Source organism: Myxine glutinosa, chromosome 13 (assembly GCF_964187855.1).
Source record: "Myxine glutinosa chromosome 13, kmMyxGlut1.1, whole genome shotgun sequence".
NCBI lineage: Eukaryota > Metazoa > Chordata > Myxini > Myxiniformes > Myxinidae > Myxine > Myxine glutinosa.
Window position 1 is genome coordinate 6,628,442 of NC_136273.1, and position 11,129 is coordinate 6,639,570.

Here is an 11,129-nt window from a genome sequence, read left to right on the forward strand (position 1 = left end):
GGAAGGGAAGAGTTTTGGTTGGTCCTGGGATGTCGGAGGAGTTCAACGTGAACAGCAGTTTAAGGCAGGAAGTGCTCTCGGCCCACTTCCTGTTTATCATGGTGATGGGGCCGGTAAGCAGGAAGGTAAACATGAGGGGTGTTCTGCGGAGGATATTGTATGTGGAGGATCTGGTTGTTGTGGTGGGGAGCAGATGGAAGATGCAGGAAGTATTGGAAGAGTGGAAGGAGGCATTTGAGAAACATGGACTGAAGATGAGTTTGGAGAAGATGGAGGTGATGTGGGTCGGACAGCAGAGAAAATAAATGAATATCAGGTTGGAGGGGAAGGAGATCAGACAAGGATATAGATTTGAGTATCTGGTGGGAACAGTGCCGGGGATGGTAAGTTGGAGGTGGAGGTGCGGAGAAGGATCCAGGTGGGAGCGAATGTGTTGAGAACAGTGGAGGGATTAATGGCAGATAGAAAGATATCAAGGAAGTTGAAAGGGAAAGTTTTGGTGACTTGTGTGACGCCGATCTACCTTCACTGTTTCGAAATGGTGCCAATGACGGAGAGACAACAGAGGTTTTCAGTTCTGTGAGAACAACTGGGTCAGGAGGATTACGGGAGGGAAGAGGGTGGATAGAAGGAGAATGGATGAACTGAGGGAGGATATTTGGTGCGCAGATGAGCTTGATGGGGAGATTGGTGGAATGCCGGCTGAGATGGGCTGGAACTTTGGCTTGGATGTGGAATGGGAGCGGATACGTTGAGCGAACAAGGTAGGAGGAAAAGAGGTACACCGTGGTTGAGGTGGGAGGATTGTGTGAGGAGGGATATCAGTGAGGTGAAGGTGGTTGGAGGGTGGAGAGAGCTGGCTGAGGCCAGAGGGGAGTGGAGGAGTATCGTGGAGCAGGGAAGACGCTTGGTACTGTTGGACCTCACCTTTTATAAAGGGTAGAGAAGAAGAAGAAGAAGAAGCGGAAGAAGAAGAAGAAGAAGCGGAAGAAGAAGAAGAGGAAGAAGAGGAAGAGATTGAATAAGTTTGGAGAAAATTTATAATTATTGATATATTTTTTGTTTGAACAAGAAAAATTACAATATCGGAATCATGGTATCTAAAAATGTCCAACGTGGTTAACCATTGGTCATTCCAAACCACGTTTTTATGCCTCCGCCAACGAAGTCGCCGGAGGCATTTTCAGGTTGTCCGTCCGTCCGTCCGTCCGTCAGTGATAGCTTTTTGTCACCGCGATAACTTGAGAACGGCTGAAGGGATCTTAGTCAAACTTGGTGCAGGTATGTATAATGAGGTAAAGATGAACTGATTCGATTTTGAGGTCAAGAGGTCAAAGGTCAGAGGTCATGTCAGGTTAAAAAAAAAAAGAAATTGATAACGGCTGAAGGGATCTTAGTTAAACTTGGTGCAGGTATGTATAATGAGGTAAAGATGAACTGATTAGATTTTGAGGGCAAGAAGTCAAAGGTCAGAGGTCATGTTAAGTACAAAGTATGTTGCCGTGCCAACTTGTGAACAAATGATGGGATTTTGAACAAACTTGGCATAAGTATATATGATGCAAAGATGAAGTGATTGGATTTGGCATCAACAGATCAAAGGTCAGAGGTCATGCCAGGTAATAATATGATAACTTGAGAACAGCTGAAAGGATTTAAATCAAACTTGGTACATGTATGTATAATGATGTAATAATGTGGGCGGAGTCAGATTGGTCAACGTCATGACGTCAAAGAGTGTCGTTCAAGTACACCTTGAAAATATTTTCATCAACTGGTGCAGTTCTGAAGTTCCCACTTCCAGGATATTCTTTCATCCCATTCCAATTTTTAATGTTAAGCCAACCACTTATTTTAAACAAGTCTTGGATGAAAAAAGTTACTTAAAAAAAAAAAATTACAGTGAAAGTGAGAATTGTACTTATTTTAAAATTACATTTAATTATACGATAAAACATCTTGCTTGAGCAATGCAATACCTATGTACTGTATTTGTCAACCTTAAATTTTCCATGACCATTCCATAATTCCTCCTATTGACCTCTGATACCTACAGGACCTTCACAGTGGCCTCATTGGACCTGTGGTGACGTGCAAGAAGGGAAAATTGCACCGACAATCAAAGGAAGGTGAAGTTGGAGATGAAGACGATGATGGTGATCATCATCATCAGCACAGAGTTAGAGGCTTCGCCTTAGATCACCGCAACCCCATTGGCCAAGAGAACACCCACATCAGACAGAGATGGTGGCATTGGTGGCATTCAAAGACACCGCAGAGATCAAGGCGAGAAGCGAGGGGTGTGGGTGCTGGAGCCGATCGTGCATTTTCACTGCTCTTTCTGGTGTTTGATGAGAATCACTCCTGGTACCTGAGGGAGAATATCGATAGGTTTTGTGGGACTCCAAGTGCCGTGGACGTTGATGATGAAGATTTCATGGAGAGCAACAAGATGCACAGTAAGAAGCATCAGCAACACACTGGATTGCTAAACATAAACTTTTCAAAGAAAGAGACACAGAAAAGGAAAAGCATAAGAATTGAGGTGAACCTGCTGTTGGCTTAGCGGTTAGGGTGCCAGCTTGGGATCCTAGGATCCTAGGTTCGTTGGCTTAGCGGTTAGGGTGCCAGCTTGGGATCCTCGGATCCTGGGTTCGTTGGCTTAGCGGTTAGGGTGCCGGCTTGGGATCCTAGGATCCTGGGTACGTTGGCTTAGCGGTTAGGGTGCCAGCTTGGGATCCTAGGATCCTGGGTACGTTGGCTTAGCGGTTCGGGTACTGGCTTGGGATACTAGGATCCTGGGTTCGTTGGCTTAGCGGTGAGGATGCCGGCTTGGGATCCTAGGATCCTGGGTACGTTGGCTTAGCGGTTAGGGTGCCGGCTTGGGATCCTAGGATCCTGGATTCGTTGGCTTAGCGGTTAGGGTGCCAGCTTGGGATCCTAGGATCCTGGGTACGTTGGCTTAGCGGTTAGGGTGCGGCTTGGGATCCTAGGATCCTGGGTTCGTTGGCTTAGCGGTCAGGGTGCCGGCTTGGGATCCAAGGATCCTGGGTTCGTTGGCTTAGCGGTTAGGGTGCCAGCTTGGGATCCGAGGATCCTGGGTTCATTGGCTTAATGGTGTGGGTGTCGGCTTGGGATCCTAGGATCCTGGGTTCATTGGCCGAGCGGTTAGGGTGCCGGCTTGGGATCCTAGGATCCTGGGTTCGTTGGCTTAGTGGTTAGGGTGCCGGCTTGGGATCCTTGGATCCTGGGTTCGTTGGCTTAGCGGTTAGGGTGCCAGCTTGGGATCCTCGGATCCTGGGTTCGTTGGCTTAGCGGTTAGGGTACTGGCTTGGGATACTAGGATCCTGGGTTCGTTGGCTTAGTGGTTAGGGTGCCGGCTTGGGATCCTAGGATCCTGGGTTCGTTGGCTTAGCGGATAGGGTGCCAGCTTGGGATCCTCGGATCCTGGGTTCGTTGGCTTAGCGGTTAGGGTGCCGGCTTGGGATCCTAGGATCCTGGGTTCGTTGGCTTAGCGGTTTGGGTGCCGGCTTGGGATACTAGGATCCTGGGTTCGTTGGCTTCGCGGTTCGGGTGCCAACTTGGGATCCGAGGATCCTGGGTTCGTTGGCTTCGCGGTTAGGGTGCGGCTTGGGATCCTCGGATCCTGGGTTCGTTGCCTTAGCGGTTAGGGTGCCAGCTTGGGATTCTAGGATCCTGGTTTCGTTGGCTTAGCGGTTAGGGTGCTGGCTTGTGATCCTCGGATCCTGGGTTCGTTGACTTAGCGGTTCGGGTGCCGGCTTGGGATCCTAGGATCCTGGGTTCGTTGGCTTAGCGGTTAGGGTGCCAGCTTGGGATCATAGGATCCTGGGTTCGTTGGCTTCGCGGTTAGGGTGCGGCTTGGGATCCTCGGGTCCTGGGTTCGTTGCCTTAGCGGTTATGGTGCCAGCTTGGGATCCTAGGATCCTGGGTTTGTTGGCTTAGCGGTTAGGGTGCCAGCTTGGGATCCTAGCATCCTGGGTTCGTTGGCTTAGCGGTTAGGGTGCCGGCTTGGGATCCTAGGATCCTGAGTTCGTTGGCTTAGCGGTTAGGGTGCCGGCTTGGGATCCTAGGATCCTGGGTTCGTTGGCTTAGCGGTTAGGGTGCCGGCTTGGGATCCTCGGATCATGGTTTCGTTGGCTTAGCGGTTAGGGTGCCGGTTTGGGATCCTCGGATCATGGGTTCGTTGGCTTAGCGGTTAGGGTGCCGGCTTGGGATCCTAGGATCTTGGGTTCAAATCCTGGTTGATCGCTGAATTAACACCAGGGGGGTTGACTCAGCCTGTCATCCTTCCGGGGTCGGCAAATTGAGTACCAGTTCACTGGTAATTGCCTGTGTGTCACAAGAGGCGACTGACAGGGTTGGCGGCAGGAAGAGCATCTGGCTGTAAAACATTGCTTCAAAAAAGGCCAACCACTGCTCTGTGGGGGGAAATGGCCTCTCAGAGTGGTTCATAAGAATTGAGGTGGACAAATGTACAAAAATAGGAAAAAAATTTTAAAAGAAGAATATGAATATGAAATTGGTGGTGGGGTTGGAAGATGCAAAAAATGAGGAGGGAATCTGTGAAAGTGGAAGAAAATATGATAAGGGGGTTAAAGACAGATAATTAACCCATTATTACCGATGGTTGAGATGGTTTGGTCATGTGTTGAGGAAGGATGAAAGTGACTGGGTGAGAAGAGTCATGGAAATGAATGTCGAAGGAAGTAGAGGACGGGGAAGACCGAGAAAGACTTGGCTAAAGATGGTGGAAGAAGAAATGCGGGCAAGGGGGTTAACAAGGAGAGATGCAGAAAATAGGGCAAAATGGAGAAGATTGTCATGGGGACCGCAAGGCTAACCCCCGCTCTAGCAGGGAAAATGCCCTTAAAATGCTTGTTGTTGTTGTTGTTGTTGTTGTATTACCTCTGCCACCGAGGATGGATGGAGGTTGCTTCATGCCTGTATTTGTTTGTTTGTTTGTGAACAAGATATCTCAAAAAGTTGTGGATGGATTTGGACGAAATTTGGTGGAGAGGTTAGTTGAGCGACAAGGAAGATTTGATTCAATTTTGGTGAAGATTCAAATACCGATCTGGATATGAGAATTTTTTATTCTAAGTGATTCTTCACCATCGAGAGATGAAGTCAACAGCGATAAATAACACGATGTTTCAAAAAGTTCTGGACGAATTATGACAAAACTTGGGGGATGAGTTGGGTAGGTGACGAGAACAAGTCGATTAGAATTTGGTTCAGGTCCGCATCCAGATCCGGCCTATCAGTGGGATACAAAACATGAACTGTTCACCTGGTGGAGGTGTGCTCTCCACTGAGTGCCGTGCTCGTTACTTGTGTTTTTACACCTGGTGAAATGAAGTTCTTATCTTATTATGTGAAGAAAACCTGTACATTAAAACAATTTAGCACTTCAGAAAACAAACTTCACTGAAAGGACAATCAGCAAAGTCGTTCGTTTGTTTGAATATGATCAAGATGGCGTCTGTTCGTCACAGGTATAAATGGACTCATGTATGGAAACCTGCACGGGCTGGTGATGCACGCTGGAGAGAAGGTGGATTGGTACCTCCTGGGCATGGGGGATGAGATCGACATACACACTGCTCATTTCCATGGAGAAACATTCACCTACCAGGCATGGACCAGTTAAATGATGCACATGTATAACCAACCTTACAAAGAAAACACTAACACAGGTACACCAGGTAACATTATCATCCATTTATTGTCCACAGAGAAAGGTTTTACTACTATTTTATTGATACATCCGAGCAGCATATGAGGTATGCAGGGGATAAGCGTGATCTCAGAGATACTGCAGGAGAAGTGTGTGTGTGTATGTGTGTATGTCAGTGTGTGTGTGTGATTGTGTGTCGGTGTGTGTGTGTGTATTTCGGTGTGTGTGTGTGTATTTCGGTGTGTGTGTGTATTTCGGTGTGTGTGTGTGTGTGTGTATTTCGGTGTGTGTATGTCGGTGTGTGTATGTATGTCGGTGTGTGTGTGTGCATGTCGGTGTGTGTGTGTGCATGTCGGTGTGTGCGTGTATTTCGGTGTGTGTGTGTGTATTTCGGTGTGTGTGTGTATTTCGGTGTGTGTGTGTATTTCGGTGTGTGTATGTCGGTGTGTGTATGTATGTCGGTGTGTGTGTGTGCATGTCGGTGTGTGCTTTTCGGTGTGTGTGTGTGTGTGTGTGTGTGTGTGTGTGTGTGTGTGTGTGTGTGTGTGCCGTTGGTTCTCTCCATCTATGGGTTTCAGAAGGTGAAACGGAGCCCTCCCAGGTCTCAAAGCATCCACCTTCGTGTGTGTGTGTGTGTGTGTGTGTATTTCGGTGTGTGTATGTCGGTGTGTGTATGTATGTCGGTGTGTGTGTGTGTGTGTGGTGTGTGTGTGTGTGTGTGTGTGTGTGTGTGTGTGTGCCGTTGGTTCTCTCCATCTATGGGTTTCAGAAGGTGAAACGGAGCCCTCCCAGGTCTCAAAGCATCCACCTTCGTGTGTGTGTGTGTGTGTGTATGACTGTGTACGTGTGTCCATCTCCTCCATCTCCTCCAAAACCATGAAACCTCATTTCAATTGCTTCAATCGCTGGGTTCTTAATCCACCATTTTGTTTTGGCCTATTGAAACGTTCCTCGTCTTGGAAACACCATCTACTCTCAAGGACTAATTAAACCATGTAATCAAAATCCGATTTGGATTTGAGGATCGGATCCTGTAGACTAAATATGTATTGAAATCTGGAGTGAAATCTGAAAAAAATGAACATTAGCGATTTTAATAACGAAGTGAATTGATGTAAGCAAGGCTGTCCTCCTCCTTCTGCACTGTCGTCTTAAAGCACACACACACACACACACCTCCATAGGATATGGTGTTTTTTCCCCAAGTTGCAAAATGCTTCAACCTTATTCAAATTTGTTATAATTTAATTATTGTGATTGTAAACAAACAAAATATGTAGAAACAGCATGAACAAAGCATCAGCACTTACTCCTCTTCTTCTTCAAAGCGTGACAGAGAAACTCAGCTACTCGTTAGATTGCCAAAACATCAACATAACATTTATTATTCCTTGAGTTTTTGGTAACATACACCCACATCGCCAGGATCTTCTTCAAACTCAACGAGAAACTTTCTTTTCAAACTCTGAAAACATTACGGAGAAATTATCCACTTCTGATAATTCTTCTTCTTCTTCTTTTCAAACTCCATCCCCACGTGCCTGCATCCCGGCCCGCAGTCGTGCCGTGCCTTGCCTGTTAAAATGTTTTATTTTCCCCCCTTTTTGTGTGATCTGCTTTCATTATACTAGTACCGACTGCAAAGCCGCAATGACCCGGCGAAGCCAAAGCCTCTTGCCACTATTTTACCCATCACTCTGGCATCAGTAGGTTAGGTAGTTGGTAGTTGGTAGTAGGTAGGTGTAGTAGGTACCGTACCTAGTTCAAAATGACACCATTTGCATTCTCGATGAGATAAAAATTTATTAAATTTCCTTCTTGATTAATTTGGTGAATTCCGTCTCGATTTCGGATATTTCCGGCCGTGAAAAACTATCCCCGACGGCCGCGAGATTTCTAAAAAATAATTATTCGTCAATTTTAGAATATTTGACGCCGTTTCAGCCTCCAAAACGCGGTAAAAAGCTTTTTTGGAACATTTTTTCAAATGCTCGAATCTCATTGGTTCCGGTGTTTGGTGACGATTTTCGTTGAAGATAACCAGGGCCAGGGGAACGAGGTTGGTCTTAAAGTATTTTAATTACAAATTAGGGGTGCATACGATTGTGAATCAAACAAAGACGGGTGAAACAAACTCCTATTGAACTTTTTCGCAATTTTTTATGCATACTTCCGCATCCGCAAGATGGCGGCCTCCATGGAGCGATTTGGTTTTTGAAATATTTTTTCAAATGCTCGAATCTCATTGGTTCCGGTGTTTGGTGACGATTTTCGTTGAAGATAACCAGGGCCCATGTGGGCCCGGGGAACGATGTTGGTCTTGAAGTATTTTAATTACAAATTAGAGGTGCATAAAATTGTGAATAAAAAAAAATACGGGTGAAACAAACTCCTATTGAACTTTTTCTCAATTTTTTTGTGCATACCTCCGCATCCGCAAGATGGCGGCCTCCATTGAGTGATTTGGTGCATCAAAGCTTGGAATTCTCAAAGGATCCAGCAAAATCTGGCTTTTCAACATAATACGTACGCGTTCATTCACAACACCGGCTTCGCCGGCTATTAATATAGTTATAATAATAATAATAATGCATTTATTTTATATAGCGCTTTTCAGGAAGCCCAAAGACGCTTTGACAAAGTTATATTAATATAATATAGTTATATTAATATTGTTATATTAATACACATATAAAATATATAAATGTAAAAAAACAACTCAATCTCAATTGCTTAAGCCACTTGGCTTCCATGGTGATACCGCAGCTCACTACACCGTGGGACATCCCAGGAGTTGGAAGGCAAAATAAATTAGAGGATTAAAGCACCGGGACAAGCACAATGTCCGGAAGGTATGCACACTCGCTCCAAGATTTGAATCCCGACCCAGCTATAAACGGTCATCCCAGTGTTTCACAGGCAGGGTGATTCATCAATGTGTGTGACGTCCCTCAGATGGAGGTCAAACAGGCGTCACATCTGCTGCATTTTCAACCCTCCTCTCGCTCTCCCTTCCTCACCCTTCCCTCCTCCTTACTCTTCCCTCCTCATCCTCGCTCCGTCACTCTCCCACCCATCCTCCCCCTCCTTTTCGTCCCCCTCCCTCTCCCTCTCTCTTTCCCTTGCACCCACTCGCTGGATTGAGACAGGCGTGCATATTATCATGTTTTACTGGAATGGAAAATGGCATAATTTAGCGACTCGCTCTTGCTTATCCAAAATTGGTCGTTAACAACTTTAAAATTAATTTTAAAGTGTATTGATTGTTAACTGCAGCAGGTTCCTCAAAAATACATAATGGATCATTCGTTAGTCAAAACAATGGTTTGGATTAAAAACAAGACAGAGAGTCTAACAATGGCGTAGCCCAGCTTGGATCTGCTGAGTGGAGGATCTGCTGTCCCCCTGTCATGTGATCAGATATTCAGCTCTGATTGGTGGACGTTTGTGAGGGACATACATACACCGGACGGACAGACAAACGCTGTTCCAGATGGCATTGCGCTGCGGGCTACATTGTAAAATAGATCAAAACGAGACACTTTGACTCTATCCCTTAATATGAGTCGTGTAATAATAATAATAATAATAATTCATTTATTTTGTATAGCACTTTTCATGAAGCCCAAAGGCGCTTTGACAGAGTGCAAAACATAATGCATAACAAAACATGAAAACAACAATTGCAAAAAGACAAGAATCAATAGGGAAATATTTAAAGCAAAAGGAGGGAGAAGAAGTGATAGTCAGGGGTTAAATGCTGTGGGTTGAATGTTGAATGCAGTGCTGAACAGGTGGGTCTTGAGTGATGTTTTGAATGTGGTGAGTGAGGAGGAGTCTCTGATGGTGTGAGGTAGTGAGTTCCAGAGGGTGGGAGCAGCGATGGAGAAGGCCCTGTCCCCCCAGGATCTGAATTTGGTCCGGATGGGGGGGGGGTCAGGAGGTTGGTACCAGTAGAGCGGAGGTTGCGGGTGGGAGTGTGTCTGGAGAGGAGGTCAGCCAGGTAGGATGGGGCCAGGTTATGGAGGGCTTTGTAGGTCAAGAGGAGGATTTTGTACTGGATTCTCTGGGAGATGGGGAGCCAGTGAAGCTTGTAAAGGACGGGGGTGATGTGGTCACGGGTCCGGGAATGGGTGAGTAGACGGGCAGCGGAGTTCTGAATGTATTGGAGTTTATTGGTGATTGTTGAGGGTGAACCATAGAGGAGGCTATTGCAGTAGTCCAGACGGGAGGTGATGAAGGCGTGGATGAGGGTTTCTGCAGCCGTGGAGGAGAGGGATGAGCGGAGACGGGCAATGTTTTTCAGGTGAAAGAAGGCTGTCTTTGTGATCTGTTTAGTGTATTTGTCTAAGGAGAGGATTTGGTCAAAGATGACGCCAAGATTCCGGACGAGAGGGGAGGTGGATACTGGGATACCGTCGATGTTGAGGGCAAAGTTATGGGTGGATTTTGTGAGCGTTTTTGGGCCAATGATGATTATTTCAGATTTATCACAGTTAAGTTTGAGGAAGTTGATTTGAAGCCAGGATTTTATTTCAGAGATGCAGTTTGTCAGATAATAAGCAGACTTGTTGGAATAAGCTTAAGATAATAAGCTTGTTGGAATTTGCATCCTCACCTCTTCCCCAGACTTACTAAGATAGTTATATCATCACACGAATGGCTTAATCTCTTAAAATAAAAAAAGGCAGTGTGTGCCAGATTGTAAACCGCCTGACAGCTTTTTCCACCTGACAGGTGTTCGGACAGGCACGCCGTGCAGACGTTTATGACCTTTTCCCACTGACGTTTGAAACGGTGCGTATGGAGCCTCACAACGTGGGATCATGGCTGCTCCACTGCCACGTCGCAGATCACATCCATGGTGGAATGGAGACCCTTTATACCGTGCTCGAATGACAACGTACACAATAAATGAATAACCTACAAATGTACTGTTTTGAGCAATTTTATCCAACTTGTTCTTTCCTCAAATGCAAGATCATGCTCAAATATTTAATCATACCTGGTTTAACAGTGATATCATTGACTTGTTCATGCACTCTACACATTACCTGCCTTGTGTTCCAAGTTTAAACTCATAATAAACAAGTGGTTAAAAAAAGGAAACCCATGAGAAAGTGAAAGGTGAATGCTCAAATAACTGCATAATTTTCACAATTATACAATTGGCTATTTTTAGGTTTATGGAAAAACAGAATGAGGATAACACTGAACCATACTTGGTTATAGGTGCACTGAACACTGAACCATCTAAACTGTGAACAACTCTAAATAGTAAATAACTCTAAATTGTAAACCTAATTGTGAACAACTCTAAATAGTAAACCTAATTGTGAACAACTCTAAATAGTAAACCTAATTGTGAACAACTCTAAATTGTAAACCTAATTGTAAACAACTCTAAATAGTAAACCTAATTGTGAACAAC

General features: G+C 45.3%; 1 protein-coding gene across 2 annotated transcripts in view; it reads left to right on the forward strand.

Moving 5' to 3' along the window:
* LOC137438533 (ceruloplasmin) overlaps positions 1–10,807 on the forward strand; it is a 124,796-nt gene extending 113,989 nt beyond the window's left edge. The window contains exons 16-18 of one of the 2 annotated variants that reach the window (XM_068133656.2): positions 2,057–2,459; positions 5,517–5,656; positions 10,436–10,807. In XM_068133656.2, the coding sequence (XP_067989757.2) occupies positions 2,057–2,459; positions 5,517–5,656; positions 10,436–10,597 (705 nt within the window). In that variant the 3' untranslated portion in view covers positions 10,598–10,807. Of the gene's footprint in view, positions 1–2,056; positions 2,460–5,516; positions 5,657–10,428 lie in introns of both variants that reach the window. The other variant, XM_068133658.2, reaches the window with a different exon arrangement.
* The last annotated feature ends 322 nt before the right edge of the window (positions 10,808–11,129 follow it).